Source organism: Manis javanica, chromosome 11, assembly GCF_040802235.1.
Source record: "Manis javanica isolate MJ-LG chromosome 11, MJ_LKY, whole genome shotgun sequence".
Lineage (NCBI taxonomy): Eukaryota > Metazoa > Chordata > Mammalia > Pholidota > Manidae > Manis > Manis javanica.
In genome coordinates this window covers 45,334,702-45,352,385 of record NC_133166.1, presented here as the reverse complement: position 1 = coordinate 45,352,385, position 17,684 = coordinate 45,334,702, and the positions used below count along the sequence as shown (strand labels likewise).

Below are 17,684 nucleotides of genomic sequence, written 5' to 3'. Positions count from 1 at the left end.
CAGATAAGAGTCAAGTTTTAGAGAATTTTTGTGGTTTCAGCATGACACAGCTAGTAACAGATAAGAATCTGAACTTCTCTATGCAACTACCATCTTATATTACCTCCTTGTAAAAATTAGACACTATAAATTTTATTAAAAGTACTTCCAAAACATTAATATGAGCTGTATATTTTGGATCTCAATGCTTGAGCAGCTCCCAAGGATAGGGTTGACTACAGCTGTTCTTAAAGCTGTTTGCTTGCTTTAAAAAGTTTAAGTAATTCCTTGATCACAAGATCATTTTATCACAAAAGCTGGTATCCAAACTGATGACAGCCAGTTATTTATTCAATAAAAATGACTGGTAAGAGATTGCTCTATGTTGAAATACCATGAGTATCAATGGAAAGAAACATAAATTTCAGCAGGATTTCCTCAGAAGATGTCAAATTTTATTAACTGCTGTATGTAACATACTATGGAGCTTAGGGTAAGCCACATCATGATCCCTGGCCCCTGTCATTTCCCCTCCCAGTGTACATATTCCAGTACACATTCAATATTCATATGCAGGTGGAATAGCATAACAAACATCAAGTATGGATTTGAAAGGGTAGGGAGAATATGTGACTAAAGGGGACTGGGTATTCTCAGAAATGAATTTCTAGGTTTAGAATAGCATGAGATTGGAAGGTAGTATTTCTGAGATGGTAATAAAATCTTACAGATTGTGGTCATCCTATTAAAAGTGAGATATAAACTGTAAAAAAAACTCTGAAGGACTCTTTGTTGATATCTCTATTGTACCTTGCCTGACTCACTTTCACAAGAGCCCATAATATCTCCACTTTGCATGACATACAAAGACTACAGCCCAGAGTGTTCAATATAACTATTCATCAGTAAGCTATTTTTCCTAATCTAGTTTTTTAGGATGACTAATGGCAGAAACAAGCTACTATTGCTAAGCATAATGTATCTCATGGTGTACAGATAAGTCCATAGGATTTTCTTTTTAATTTTAGTATCATCAATATACAATCATGTGAGCAACATTGTGGTTACTAGATTCCCCCCATTATCAAGTCCCCACCACATACCCCATTATAGTCACTGTCCATCAGTGTAGTAAAATGCTATAGAGTCACTACTTGTCTTCTCTGTGCTATATTGACTTCCCCATGCACCCCCCCGCCCCGACCATGTTATGTGTGCTAAGGATTTTATCCCAGGTTTGCCACTTATTAGCTATGAGGCCATATGCAACTTCTCAGTCTATTTCTTTATGCATAAAATATATTTTTGCCTCAAAGTGCTAATATAAGAATTATGTGACATTACATGTATAGAATAGCCAGCACATTGGCTGATACAGTAGGTTCTGGCCATTATCAGCTCCTATTACCTACATTGATAAAACTAATATTGTTTTAGAGAACAAGTTATACTACTCTAATGCTGATTAAAATTCCAGCTCTGCTAAATACACACATTACTAGATAAACTACTTGTCACACTTCACCTCAATTTCCTTATCTGTGAAGCTAATAGTACCTTCTTTGAAGGGTTTTTGAGAGAATTAGATGAGAATGCAAGTCAAGTCCACAGTGATGAGTCACATACAGTAAGTTAAATTACAAATACCCCATGGTTTTAAGACAGGCATTTGAAAAGTGTTCAATAAACACATAACAACATCTTTTCATTTACTGAGAAGCTGAAGAACAGAATTAAATCTGATAAAATATTTTTGGCAGAAATAAAATTCAAATATATTATGTTTTATATCTGTTAGGTACCATTCACAGAAGGATTTTTATCTTGGGTTGAAGGAAGGAATATCAGGTAATTTCAAAGAAAACCTTGATCGCAACATTTCCAGTTGGTGGCAAGATTTTCTTCTTCCAAAGCTAGGTCTGAAGCAGAGGAATGTTCAGAAACTCCCCATCCATTTTTTTCTCACTTTTTAATATCCAATCAAGTCATTTTTTAAGACACAGTGGTACTCTAGAACTATGCAGGTCTCAGGACATATGAGGAAAATTATAAGAATTTTGTTTTAAACTTTATATTTAGACAGAATATCCTTCTGGATACATTCATTGCTAGTTATATCATTATATTCCTTAGAGCATACAAAGTAAGTTTTGCAAAACATGAATTTATATGGACTATATGCTAAAGTAACTGCTATCCTTGATTTAAATTCTATAGAGTAATGGAACCTGAATGGGTACACATGTCTCTGAGTGGGTAATTTCTTCTCATCTGGTAAGAGTTATGACTAATCGCAAGCTGTTCAATGTGGTGCATACCACCAACTCACTCATCTTGGAGCAATGTGTAAGAAATAGAGAAGCATGATTCAAAATATCAGTGGCCCAAAGGAGGCATTATACCAAAGGCAGTATTTTAAAAGTATTCTTCTCAGTAGGAAATTTGAATTTACTATTTTACCCCTAATTTTTCTATCCACTTTCAGTGACTGACATCCTAAATCTTTTTTTTTTTTTTCTTGAGAGGGCATCTCTCATATTTATTGATCAAATGGTTGTTAACAACAATAAAATTCTGTATGGGGGGGTCAATGCTCAATGCACAATCATTAATCCATCTCAAGCCTAATTCTCGTCAGTCCCCAATCTTCTGAAGCATAACGAACAAATTCTTACATGCTAAATCTTTTTGTCTCATATTATAGCAGGAATAAAATATGAAGAGATTTAATTAGAACCGTATCTAAATAAAATTCCTTTTAGTCATCATTTTTTATACTTTCATCTCATGGATAACATTGCTCTGTAATTTTTATAAGTGTAACAACAGATCATAAAAAATAAAAATTTACTGTTACATCAGAATAAATGCAAAGTAGGAGATTAACAATGCATGTGGATTATTTTTAGGTAATTTTGTTTTCTACATTTAAAACCATATTATGTTGAAATTCACAGATATGCCATGATTCAAAAAAAAAAAAAATCAGCGTAAGTACTGAACTGCAAGGAAAGTGTGTTAAATCTGACTTTTCCTGATCTGTTTTCTAGGTACATTTATACTGCAAGCACAAGCATATTGGAATGTCTTAGAACTCTTTGAGATCAGAAAAAAAAGTAGGAAAAGGGAGAGAAAGAGGAGAGTTAGTGTGGGGAAAATGAAAGTTCCTATAGCCGGGATTCTTATTTGACCCTGTGGGGAGGTTAGAGCTCCTATGGCCAGGATCCTCACTGAATTTAAACCACCTGATGATGTAACTGGCTTGTTGCTAGGCTACCACTTCCACATCTGTAGGCAATAAACTATTACTGCACTATATAGAGAGCTTGGCCAAGTACTCTGGGGGGAGGCAGAGATGCTAGTGCTCGACCTACCGACCTACCGCTGAGAGAACAAGCCAGGTAATAAACCCTTTCATCCCAAAGAACATTTTGCTGTCAATTTCTTTGGTCACATTGAATCCATAGCGAACTTGCCTGGGGCTGAAACCCAATAGCAAGACAATTGGTGAAATCGGCAGGATTCATTGTTGACCAAGGAAAAAGACAGGCTGCCCTTATGGGAGGGGTGCTTCAGTGGGCTGCCTCTGTGAATGAGGAGACAGTGGATATGTTCCCCAGTGGGTATGTGTTCTGAGGAGGCTTGCCTTCTAGAGGACTGAGCCCAACCCCAGCGCTGGAGGCAAGTGGAGGTGACACCTGAGGCAGTAGGGGTGGCTCTTGGTATAGTAAGGAGGTTTTCTGAGAGACAGAGTGCCTGTGAGGCAGCGGGGACTGTGGGTTGGCTACTTCTCACAGTATTAAAAAGTCAACAGAAGAGAAGGATATGCTCCTGAAAAAGCCAAGAAATGGCAGCATAAGAACGTGAGCTGCAAACATCTGTGGATTCCCTGAAGAAGGAAATGGCATTGATGTGAGAGGAGACAGCACAAGAACGCCGGTGGATTGAAGGTGCCATTGAAGAGGTAAAAGATTCCTTACAGAATGAGATGGCCATGCTGACAGGTGCTGTGAAGGAGGAAAAGGCCATCAAGGAAAAGGATGAACTCCTGAGTGAAGCACAGGCAGACGTGGCATGAGAACACCAGCTGCAAAACATTGAGATGAAGGTAAGAGAGCTGCTGAAGACTGAGCTAGCATTGCTGCGAGGCAGGGTAGAGAAGGTCAAGGTTGTAGGAGAGGAGGCACTCGGGGGAGGGGAGAGAAAGGTGCCATCAGCCCTGGAGAAGGATGAAGGGGTGGTGCCAGAGGCACTGACCCCTCCTGTATTGAAAGCATGCCCAGTGGTTGTAAAGAAAGTAAAGACCCAGCAGCTGAAAATTCCCCAAGGAGACTAGCAGCCCCCTCCCCAGGTCATGGGGCACTCTATGGTCTGCCCCTATACTCAGGCTGAGCTGGTGGATTTGGGCTCCCGGTTTAGGCAGAAGCCCTCAGAGTGAATATCAGCTTGGCTCCTGTGTCTGTGGGACTTAGGGGTGGATGGAATTGTCCTGTCAGGATCAGAGATGGGAAAGCTGGCTTGCCTGACAGTGTAGCCCACCTTGAGGCTGTGATTACAAAGTGAACATCAGACCCCAGGGAGTCACTCCCTCCTTGATTGGCTTATGGCTGCACTTTGTGCTGTGTGACCCAGTCAGGGTGATCTGCCATTCTCTACTGTTAGATGGCAGATGTATGCTGAGCTCCAATAGGTGTTACAAGAGCTAGGCATAAGAAATGCCATCTGTAGTCCAGAGAAATATGGCCCAGATGAAGAGATTTTCCCTACTGAGATGAGAAATATTGTGCTTCAATTTGCTCCCACATCCCTCTTCATGTCTCTAGCAGCCATTCTTTCCCCTCACATAGGGCATCCCATTAGTGAGGTTACACGTACAGTAGCAGACTTAGGAGAGGCTGAAGCAATGAGAATCTGGGAAGAAATAAGGTATGCTACTCACAAGAAGAATTTAAAGGGCCCCATGAAGGTTAAAGGACCCTGATGTGGGTTGATTTAACATGGGCAGGAGCATTTGGAAGGAAATTAGACAGGAAGTCAAATAGAATCTTACTGAAGCTATGGAAACAACTGAAAGCAGAGCAGCCATTAAGACCAAAGAGGCAGAGCCACGAGTCCGGCCTGTGTGTTTACAAGACTTCCTGCTGGAGAGCAAGCCAAACTCACTTGAGCCCACACAGGAAGATGATTTGGGAATACAGTTTGACTGAGGGGAAGATCAAAGTATCTGCCCTGAGGGACCAGGGGGGATCCAGAGGCCACATGTTGAAATAGCTACCTGTTGGTCCCCAGTGAACATACAGTGTGTCCTGGCTCTGGTGGACACAGGGCCTGAATGTTCACTGATTCATGGTAACCCTGAGTGGTTCCCTGGGATCCCCACTATCATAGGTAGATATGGGGCTAAGGCTATCAGAGTAAACCAAGCCCAAATCCCTTTGGAAATAGGGCACCTACCTGCAAAAGAGTATACTGTGTATATATTTCCTATCCCTGAGTATATTTTGGGGACTGATATCTTGCAGGGTCCTTGGTTGAAGACCACTGCAAGTGAGTTCAGACTGAGGGTACATGTGGTGAAGGCAGGTCTGAGGGGACATACTAGGCACCCACCCATAGCTTTGCCTGTGCCTTGGCGGGTGACCAATACCAAACAGTACAAACTGCCTGGAGGACATAAAGAGATTGGAGAAACTCTCTAGGAGCTGGAAAAAGTGGGTATGATAAAGCCCATCCATAGTCATTTCAACTCTCCAGTGTGGCCAGTAAAAAAGCCAGATGGCTCCTGGTGTATGACTGTGGATTACAGAGAACTGAATAAAGTCATACCCCCTGTGCATGCTGCTGTCCCCTCTGTTGAAGGCCTGATGGATACCCTTTGCTGCATAGGAACATACCATTATGTGGTAGATCTTGCTAATGCCTTCTTTTCTACTGATATTGAGCAGGAAAGTCAGAAACAGTTTGCCTTCACATGGGAAGGATGGCAATGGACTTTTCCCATCCTTCCCCAGGGATACCTCCACAACCCCACCATTTGTCATGGCCTTGTAGCCCAGGACTTGGCTACATGGGAGACACCGCCAATGGTGCAGCTGTACCATTATATCGATGATGTCATACTCACATCCAATTCTCTTTCATATCTGTAAGGTGCAGCACCTAGACTGCTGCAACATTTACAGGAGAAAGTATGGGCTGTGAACAGTACCAAGGTTCAGGGACCTGGTTTGTCTGTCAAATGCTTGGGGGTCATCAGACCAGTCGATAAGAGCAAAGTTATACCAGAAGCAGTTATAGATAAAGTCCAGACCTTTCCTACCCCTATAACTGCAGCATTGTTACAGGAGTTTTTGAGTCTTGCAGGTTACTGGAGAGTGTTTATCCCACACTTGGCACAAATTCTGAAGCCCTTATACTGGTTGGTATGAAAGGGCATCAGGTGGGACTGGCATGGGACATGTGCTTCTGCCTTTACTAGAGCAAAATTGGCAGTCAAAGCCGTGCAGGGCTTGAGTATAATAGACCCATCAAGGCCCTGTGAGCTAGATGTTCATAAGACTGAAGACGGTTATGGCTGGGGTCTCTGGCAGCAGCTTGAACGAGCTCGCCAACCTGTTGGATTCTGGTCACAACTCTGGAAAGGGGCAGAGGTCTGATACATTTTGATAGAAAAACAACTGGCTGCTGTGTATCATGCCTTGATAGCTACAGAACCCATCACTGGAATGGCCCCAATAAAGGTAATAACCACCTATCCTATCTTGGCGTGGGTACGAGACTGGACCCAAAAGCCAAGGAGTGGTGTGGCACAAATGCCCAAACTAACCAAGTGGGGTGCTTACCTACAGCAGTGTAGTGCCCTCTCTAGTAGCCTGTTGAGTGGAGAACTCCAACGCTTACTGGGGCCGGTGACATATACTAGCGTAAAGCAGGAAGAACTTGCTTTTGAACCATTAGAAGCAGAGAGTCCCTATCAGGAGGGAAGAGCCCCTATACCCGAAGATGCATGGTACACAGGCAGCTCCAGCGTGGGCAGACCCCAAAATGGAGGGCCATAGCTTTCCATCCTAAGACTAAGACAATATGGATGGAAGATGGTGAGGGGAAGAGCAGCCAATGGGCAGAATTGTGGGCCATGCTTCTGATCAGCCAGGAACCCTCCCCTATAGTTATCTGCACTGATAACTGGGCTGTCTATCGGGCCTTGACCCTGTGGCTACCAACCTAGTACCATGAGAACTGGCTGGTTGGTCACTGTCCCTATTGGAGACAAGAATTGTGGCAAGACTTATAGGACTATGTTCAGATTAAAACAATTACAGTATACCATGTGACAGGTCATTTGCCACTGGCATCCCCAGGAATTGATGAAGCAGATAAATTGGCCAGGATACATTGGTTAGAAGAAAAGCCTGTCTCTGATGTACCCAATGGTTACATCAGCGTTTGTTGTATGCAGGGCAAAAGACAATGTGGGCTGTTGCCCATCACTGGGGCTTTGACCTTTGAAGAAGTTAGTAGAGCTGGGAAGGAGTGTGTTGTGTGCTCCAAAAGGGACTTAGACGGAGTTCCACAGTAACATGGGACAGTAGCTAAGGGGCCTATACCACTCGTCAGCTGGCAGATAGACCATATTGGGCCTTTACCTGTGTCGGAAAGATATTGGTGTGCCATAACTTGTGTGGACACAGCTACTGTATTTCTGGTTGCTTTTCCTACCCGTTGTGCAGACCAGCAGGCGATAAAAAGAGGCCTGGAGTGTCTCTTTGCTGCCTAAGGCTGACCACAGGTAATTGCGAGTGATCAGGGCACCCATTTTACGGGACATACACCACAAGAATGGGTGTGACAGCTGGGAATCAAGTGGAAGTTTCATGTGCCATACAATCCTACCACAGCAGGCATGATAGAGAGGCACAATGGCTTGTTAAAATCTGGACTAAAGTCAGATACCAATAGTCTATGTGGATGGTCAGTCTGCTTTTGCATTTGAACGAGAGACCGTGAAAGGGAGCCCTGAGCCCCACAGACATGTTAACATATATGGCTGCTTCCCCTATACAATTGCAAGTACAAACCAAGAAGAATCACTGAAGCTGAGGTTTGGCCACCAGAATAATATCTCGCTGCCAGGACCAACTGCACTGAACTGTGGAGACTCCATTGAGTGGGTGTGGCCTTGGATATTTCAACACATGGACCAATGATGGCTGGCTCTCCTGGCACCCTATGGAAAGGCCTGGAAGCTGGCCTCCTGTGTATTCCTGGAATAACAGCAGAGTGGCCCTGAAAGGTCACAGTAGTATATCCTAAATGACCAGAAGGTAGGAGTATCTTACTGGGGAGTTTTGTTTTATAATTATGGCCAGTGCATGTACCTCCAGTAGCACTATAGATAGACCCTTCAGGACTCCCACAGGGAAAGGAGTAAAGGTATGGTATACTAGACCTGGAAGGGACCCCCCTTCCTGCTACAGTCCTATCACAGGACCACTCTCTTGCACGCATTGTACCTGATGGGAAGATTTGCTTATGTTGGTGTCATTAACACATGTGTCTTATCACCCTTAAGGTGGACTGGGAACTTCCTCTGGTTTGAGGATTATTATAATTTTTGTTATCTGTATCAAGATCCTATTGTATCTTAGTTTTGGCATTCTTTCTATGTTGTTGTTATCCTCTGTTGCTGTTATGGAATCTGGTTACAGTGCTCTAGCTTTCTCGCACAGGGACCACTGTGGAAGACTGAAAGTGTGTAGATTGTAAGGTGAGACTCCTGGAGGGGTGGAGACTGTGGAGAAGTTGGGGTACCTATGGCCAGGATCCTCACTGAACTTAAACCACCCAATGATGTAATCGGTCTGTTGCTAGGTTATTGCTTCCACACCTTTAGGCAATAAACTATAATTGCACTATATAGAGAGCTCGGCCCAGTGCTCTGGGCAGAGGCATAGATGGAGGTGGATTATGGACCTGCAAACTGCTGGATGCAGATGTGATTCTAGTGCTCAACCTACTGCCAGGTGAATAAAGCCAGATATAAACTCTTTTACCCCAAGAACATTCCACTGTCACTTCTCACTCTCACTGAATCCATAATGAACTTGTCCAAGGCTGAAACCCTTAGGAAAAACAGGTATATTGGTTATGTGTCATTATTTTTTTAGCATGCAGTATAACAGGCCTTCTCAACATTGTCAGCCCCAGTTTATACACAAGAAAAAGGGAATTTAGAGAAGCAAAAATTATGGCAGAGATAACACAATCATATATAGCAAATCATCTGGGAGCATCGTTTGAATCCAAGATGCCTGACTACTCCACTCAAGTTTGTGACCATTTTTCTTTCTTATTAGAAGACTGACACTGACCCATGTTGATAATGCTGATAAAACTACTCAGTGTGTGCACAAGGTAGTTTTAGGCAAGTAGAGTGCAAGTGTACCACCAGCTACAAGTGTACCACTCTGTGTGTGAGATCCACCAGTTCATAGCTAAAATGCTTTTTTATGTCTTTTGAATATGTCTAAATTGAGCTTATGTTAGCAAATTAAACTCACTTTACCTAAAAGGAAAAAAGTTGAATATTTTCATCTAATGAAACTTTGAGAGAATCATTTAAGAAATGAATTGGGAAATGTTGGTGCAACCTATGCTGGTTGAGTGGGCAATTTTTAATCTCACTTATTTGGAGTTATTAGTTACCAAACATTGAGCCCACTATACACTAATCAGTGTAGGAGGAACTAATTGTACAGAATTGCTAATCCTCATGACATTTCTACCTGCCAAATAGGTATCTCAGGTACACCACACCTAGCTGGGTGGCCTTGAACACTGGCTTAATTTTTCTCTCCTTCAGTTTCCTTCTCTATAAAATTACAGCAGCTTCTTTTTTAGTGACTTTTTTAGTAACTGGGTTACTTGCAAGCAAAATGCTTTAAACTGTATCTAGCAAAGAATAAACATTTAATAATAGCATTATTATTTTGATTTCATAACTAAGGAAACTGAAATCCACTGAAATTAGTTAGCTCTCCTGGGATCACTTGCTATGTAATTGTCTTATGAGTCAAACAACTCTGGGGGATTTCTTATCTCTGCTGCTTATTTTGCAAACTGCCTTTGTCACAGTGACTTTAAATTATGACAGTGACTTTACATTATAAGGGTGAATTATTTTAAAAAACATATACAAACTCACACACATCTTCCCTATAACATAAATCAAGAACTATAAACTTTTACCATGTATTTTGTTTTAAAAGCCATTCTGAGATATTTTGCTATGAGAGAATATTCATCAAATTCTCTTCTTTTGTAAAAACTTATACAGTAAAAGATAAGAACTAAAATAACTGAAGCAAAGATAAATAATTGCCAGCATTTGGGGTATTTACAAGGGTCATGAAAGAACATGAAGAAACAAAGTCTTAGAGCTCTTCCCCAGAAGTCCAATAACTTTACTCCCATTTAGGAACTTCATCAAACCTTGAAAAGGAAAGACTGGGAGATTATAGTTAATATTAGAATCACTAAATTTATATTTTCATAGTACTAAATACATGTATAAAGCAAAATGTATCTAAAATCTATATTGTTTGCCTCTAATAATAACATCTATTTATAACTTAGTAGAGTCCCTCTATTTAAATTCATTATCTTATTTGGTGGTTACATATTTACTTATTATTTTCTCAACTGGCTCTCAAATTAACTCAGTTTTAAGAATCCCATGTGATGCATGTTTGATAAGAACACAAATTTCCAATCTCCTGGAAAGGAGATTCTGGAAGTCTGAAAGTACTGAAGAATTTGCATTTTTAACAAGAACTCCAAGCAATTCTTTATATCATGACAATTTGGGAAACTCATATCTGATAGCTGAGGGAAATTAGCTAAAAATAGATGAGACAAATTGTTCAGGATACCTGTGATTGAAGGTGTTTAAATGAGACTTTATGGGTATATTTGCAAGTAGCCAAGGCCCTCCCTACCTTCAAAGCCATTAATAAACCTTAAAAGCCAAATGTAACATATATACAATTTTAGGAGTTATTTTCAGGAGATGCCTTTTGGTGAGCCTAATAACTTTATGGAAACTGTCTACGTTAATGATAAAATTGTACCACAACTAATACAGTGCATTTGCAAAATACTTTCAGCAACGTACTTTCATGTCCACCCAATTTTACCCACAGAGAATTCCTCTCTGCCATGACCACCTGCATCTCGGTTATAGTAAGGATGTGACTATGAAGACTTATGTTTCGGTGAACCTGATCCTGCATCTAGTGCAGGCTTCTTATATGACTGTTGGGTTGAAACCAACAGGAGTTTAGAGTAATTGCTACTCTGCAGTGCAATTTAGGGGGAAAGGCAATAATTGAAGGGACAGCTAGGTTGGCTATACTGATGTGCTGCTAAATTTAAAATATGATTTCATACTTCTGTAACTTCTGATGAACTGTAGAGTCAGAAGGGATTACTGAGATTATTCTATCTAAAGTTTTCATTTTACTAAGGCCACAGAAAGGACAGTGAACTACCCATGATTGAGCTAGGAAATCACAGAACTCTACTTTGAACTTTGGTGTTTTTTGCAAAGAGGTAGAGCAAGGGAACAAGTTATAGGCAGCTGTGGTGGAAATCTCAGGGGAATAAGATGCTTTCCAACACCTTAAATTTTTTCTCTTCTCCAAACACCCTGCAGGAAGTAGGCTCCCTTGTGGAATGTAGAGCAGTTAGAAAGGAGGCCTTTGGAGTCAGGGAGGGCTATGTTCAAACCCTAGCTCTACGGTTCTTTGAGAGTTAACTTGACAATGCAGAGAACATGTAAAGCTCAATTCTCTCAACTTAAAAATAGGGAAAATAATATATGTAACTACTGAACCTTCAGTGAGTGTGAAATACTGCACTGTACTTCTAAGCTCTGGGGACAGTGGGTAGTTGCAGCACCCATACAGGATATTCTGCTGCCGCTATGTTTGTTGTTGTTATTATCCTTCACTACAATTCTGAGAGGTGGGGTTTATCACACCAAAATTTTAGAGAAGAAACATAAAGCTCAGAAAAAAGTAAATATCCAAATTACAGAGACAGTGACAGGGTTCAGTCTCAGGGAACTTTGATTCAATATTCTTTTCATCATTATTATTTCTATTAACATTTATGTTAATATTTTCTCACATCTGCACAATTATATAATACTGAAGTCATCATAACAGAAAAAGGCTGAGGTTTTCTGTCATTTAGTTTCTTTTGGTAAGTTGATTTATGATCATCAACCCTTTATTTTTTTTAGTAATATCCATGTGCAGAGTATAACATTAAATCTGTTTCAATTCAAACTTTCAGCTTTCTAGAATCCTCAAGAAATGTGATGTTTTGGATAATGGAACTTCTAAATAGTTTTAAATACATTTTTAAATTGTAATTACTTTGGATGGAATTTCTTTTAAACTTTATCACTTCTCCTTATTCCTAAGTAGAGGAATCATATTATCACATAATATATACTAATTTTGCTATTTCAAAGTCATCATTTTAAATTTCAAAAATTCTTACTTTATAGTAACACAGTAATTCCTTTGAGCCATTTGATGATGCAGGACTTTTAGAGATATGATCCTAGACATATGTGTTTTCTTTTCATAGTGTGGTTTGCCCTTACTGGAAGATGGGGAAATAGAGTTGTAAATTCTAGTGAAGCCCCTGTGGACAGACAAAAAGGGAGGGTCAAAATTAAGGGACAGAGCAGAATATGTGAAGGGCTCTTAATTAGATTAGACATATGATCCTTTCTGTTCATCCAGTTTGATATTCAGTACCAGCCTGAAAGAAGTATTATTTCTGATCCTAAAATACCTTCCCTCATCTTTTTTTCTCATTTTTAGCTAGAAATTACTTAACAAGCCATATCTTCTCTTCTTAATGTCACGATGCCAGGGAGACTTAATTGATATGTGTGAATGCATTTCTGCCAATGTATAAATGGCTTCAGATTTTTTTCTGGTTTCAGCAGGTTAAGAGTTTAGGAAGGTTGTAGATCCTAAAGATATCACTGAGGAGAAAAGAAGGCCTAAACAATGGATATCCGAGATTCTGAAACTAGGTGTTTTCCCTAACACTGTCCCTTTTTGGTATTGCGAAGGAGGGAGTGGGCAAAAAGGAGGAGGATTGCTGAGGCTTTACAGGTGCACACCTGCAATCGCCCATCTGTAAATGGCCCAATTTATCTTAAGAAAAAGAGAACAAAAATGCTTTGCAGTCTGCAAATCCTATGTTAGTGTAAAGATTGATATTAAATTACTTGAGTAGGAAATATTTAATTCTGTAAAATTATTAAGAACACTCTTTTTTTATGTTTAATGAAATATCCTTTAGTATAATGATTAATCATTTAACAGCTTCAGCTACCCATTAAGCCCAAGCTTTTTGGGACAGGCTGTTGTTTGACGTGACCTATGGTTTCCCTGAAAGTCTTATTAGCTGTATTGGTAAATAACAGCCCCTAAAAGCCAGAACTAACATTGTCCTTTTCTCGCCCACTCTTGTATGACACATGAATCTGTCCTAAATCAGTTGAAATAAAGCAAACCAGGCTAGGAATCACAACTGGCTTTTCACCAGAAATTAGCTGGCTGATTTGCCAGCTAATGTGTTCCTCCAATATGTTCCATGGCGAAGGCAAACACACACTCACAGTTGTCTGTAAGCATAATACACTCAATTTACCCTTGGGACTTCAGAAATAAATAAGCTGATGGGGGAAATTTTTAAAGTCTTATAATAATAGTGTTTTCTGGATACTCAGGCTATTTCTAGGTATTATAAAGTTGAAATCAAAATGTTAAAGAAGACATTGATCTCCCTTGATTAAAAAAAAACAATTCCCATAAACTGGTTTCCTTGGCTAAATAATTTCCTAAAGTAAACTAAAAGGTGTAGGCTTTCCTTTTTACCTGACCCTGAAGAAATCATCTCTGCTTTCACTTTGCCACCTTCTCTTCCAATAGAACACAGGAAGAGAGATAAAAAAAAGGCCACAGGGTTTAGGAGTTCAATATTTTAATATTATATATAAAATCAAGTCCAGAGGAGTTAAACACTTCATTTCCAAGGTTTTTCAGCTTGTTACAAAGACAAGGTTAGAAGACAGGACTCCAGAGTTCCAGTGCAGAATTTTCTCCACGTTAATGTACAGTTTTTGGGTTAATGATATGGTGCAAAGCACCCCTAAAAGTTTTCTGTCTCATGGCTCCTTGATCCAAAAGCATCTAGAATATTATTTTGCTTCTTCCTCTTTGAAAAATTAAAATACTAATCCTCAGTTTGGTATATGTTTTTGGAATGCCTATTCAGAGTTAAAAAGCAATTAAGTAGAACCACTTTAACAATGCTTTCTTTCCTATACCTCCTCCTTTCCATAGTCTCCTTATGCTAAAGTTGCCTTGTATGCCAAAAAGCAAAGGGATACTCAAAAATAAATGCCTCATGATGCTTCATAAAGGAAACAAGGAAATGCCAGGACTTGAATAATTTTTTATCACTCATTTGGAACAATGGCAGTTGATCCTAAACTTGACAGGTTTTTTGTCAATTATTTGCTTTTAAAAACACAATATGAATCCAGATATAATAAGTTGTGGGGGGTCCATTTCAAAGTTCCAGTTCCCAGAAACCAGTCAGCCATATCCATGCATCAGAGGAGGATATTAATTGCATTAAGCTGGTGCAAAGTTCCTATAATCTTTGTCTTCCTTCTGAAAGTCCACATGAGTTTAAAATAATGATTAAAGAGAGCACAACTTCTTAAAGCAATTTAATTTTCTTTGCAACATTTAGGTTTGAATTGGAATTGCATACTGACTGAATTTCTTAAACACCCTGACATTCTCAGTTTTACCCTACTCTTAATTTCAACATATTTTTGAAAAACCTTAAGAGCCCAGACTTGAACAAAGCATAAAATTATGGAATTTGAAACTCAGTCCAGTATTCTACCTAATGCAGATATCCCTACTAAATTATCTCTGGTGTGTCCATCCAGTTTTTTCTTCCAAAAAACAAGTCAAAGATCTACATAGAAACAACTGTCGACTGAAAAAAAAATCTCTGTCTCTGTCTATCTGTAACTTGGTGGGAGGGCAGGCAGAAAGTAGGAATGTTTAAGCAAATATTTACTTCACTTTGAATGAGCAAATTTATCCTTCCAGAATTTACATATCTTATGTACCATATGGTCAAACTGTGGTATAATTACCATTATTAACTCAATGAAATGGCAATTATGGTGTTGAATACATATTTTTTGGACAAATTCCAGAAAACTAGGACTGTGCCTAAAAATAATGTGCTCTATAAAAAGCCTTTTTAAACAAAATAAGAAGTAAAAAAGAGTGAGAATAACTGGCAAGACTTCTTGATTTGACTATAAGCAACAAACTCTTATCATTGAGTCCAGGCAGAAACTTGAAGGAGAAGCTAAGAGAGAGAACGCAAAAGCCCCTAGGAGAGGAACCTACCAACAATAACAAAAACCTGAAACCCAGAACCAAGCAAAGAACAAGGGCAGAATTGAGTTTCCCAACAAAGTGGTGTGGCCCATTCAACAGGCCAACTTCTGGACTCTCCCAAAATTCACTTATCATAGAATTGTGTAAAAGTATCTCAAATATGGAGATATGCTTATGTGAAGCTTTTTAGCCATTTGAATCACAGATCGGGGCAAACATGATCCAGTATCTCTGTCCTCAAACCTCAGAGCACTATCGGGGTGTTAGGACAACCCCTACAAAGCTACAGTGCATTGAGTGAAACGGTCTTAGCAGAGATATACATTAAATCAAATCCCTTAAATGACGAATTCCGCTTCTCCCAGGGACCATGCGGAGGCTCAGAAATCAAACTCATTCTGATTCAGAGTGAGGAGGCATTAAAAAAAAATAACTTCACAGAGTTCTCCACCTCTGCATCGCATTAACCTGGAAAGGATGCTCCTACACAGCTGCAAGGGCATGCAGCGGGGAACGTGACGCCCGCAGGGAGGGGGGACCAAGATTCCCACTGACCTTTTTGCTGTTTAAAAGACTGAATCGAGCCTGAATGGTGTACCATTTTCACTCAGTGCAGCCCCGCCGGTTAAGAAGCTGTCCGAGAGGGAGGTGGAGGAACAGTAGTCAGGCTCTCTGATCGGCTTCAAGGCTCCACGCAATCCCCGAGCCTCCGCGAGCGCGCTGCAATCCGACACCTGCTTTAGCCAGCGCTTCGCTCCCGAGGCAGCGCGCCTCCGTTGTCACGGCAACGCGGGGTTGTGGGGGCGGCCCAGCGTCCGGCTCCCCTTAGCGGCTACTCGCGGAATAACCCTGCATGCGGCGGGTGTCCAGTGCCGCAGTGTGGGTGGGCGTTGCGCCCGGGCTGCGCAGAAGTGAAGACTTTTCTTAGCGACTACAAATAAATCCGAGCATATCTCTAGAGGCACTAGTAATTCCCTCTTTTCGAGTTTAGATATTGGTTATTACATCTGGGCAGAAGCATTAGCTTCCTAAGAGTGGTCTCTAAACACTGGCACTCACGAAAGGGTAAATAAAGTTGGTCTGAGCTGAGAGGAATTTGACGGCTGGTGCAGACACCTTTGTCTTTCCCTCTTAAACTTGAATATGCAACATACGGATAACCTCCACTTACCCAGTGGAATGGTTTTATTAGATAAGCCAGGTTACATTTCTAGCATGCTACACGAGTTCTCTCGTACTTCAGCTATTGGGAACTTGAATCACATATGACACTGGACCCTTTTTTACCTACTGGATAGCAGGTGCTGAAGAAAACACTACCAATGATGCTTAATTTAATCATCATAAAAGCCCTCTAAAGTAGGTAGAATATTATTATTATAATATTATAAATGAAACTGAGGCCCAGAACAACAAAGAAATCTTACAATCACATAAACCAAGAACAAGGAAGAAAGGCACCTGATACTCAAAGAGGGGAAACTAACTTTTGGGAGGCCAAACAGCAGCCACCAAAATAGGTTCAGGAGCCCGCTCAACACATTTTTCAGTACAGTGTCTTTTCCTCTTACCACTGCTGCCTCATCCAAACCTAGCTAGCGAGCTTCTCCTGAAGATGTAACATACTACTAAAGAGACACACAGCAGAAGTCAGTGGTTTCCTGAGTTTCCAAGGTTTGTGAGATCAACTCAGAATCAGGTGAAAGATAGAAATAAAGGCTTAATAAAAGGAGAAAGCTCCAGAGATTTCAAAAATTTCAAGACCTCAAATAGGCTAAACGATTACCATCTCTTTGATTTTACCTGTGGTAAATGATAAAAGGGCAGTAAAGGAAATATACTGTGAACAAACAGACATTCCAGCTATACATGGCTGCCTAGCAAACCACTTTGAAACTACAATTTATTTTTCTTCATGCCAATTTATAGTTTGTCCAGGCTTAACCTGGTGGTTGTGACTCAGTCTCTCTTGAGTTTGCAGTGAATGGACCTACAGTCATATGAAACAAGAAATTGGAGTCCACTGTCAGTGGGAGGCCGAGCAAAGAATATGCCAGCTTTTTTAAGTGAAGGATAATGGTCCTTCCAGAAGGGCAATGTTGAGTATTCAGCAAGAGTATTCAGTATGTAGACACTGAAGAAATACTCGGTTTTGAAGAATGAATTCAGTGTGAGTTTATTTCCAAC

At 40.3% G+C, this 17,684-nt stretch overlaps 1 protein-coding gene across 2 annotated transcripts in view; it reads right to left on the bottom strand.

Moving 5' to 3' along the window:
• LOC140844408 (anoctamin-3-like) overlaps window positions 1-16,309 on the bottom strand; it is a 141,252-nt gene extending 124,943 nt beyond the window's left edge. For both annotated transcript variants that reach the window (XM_073216335.1, XM_073216336.1), the window contains exon 1: window positions 16,053-16,309. In XM_073216335.1, the coding sequence (XP_073072436.1) occupies window positions 16,053-16,098 (46 nt within the window). In that variant the 5' untranslated portion in view covers window positions 16,099-16,309. The remainder of the gene's footprint in view (window positions 1-16,052) is intronic.
• Between the last annotated feature and the right edge of the window lie 1,375 nt (window positions 16,310-17,684).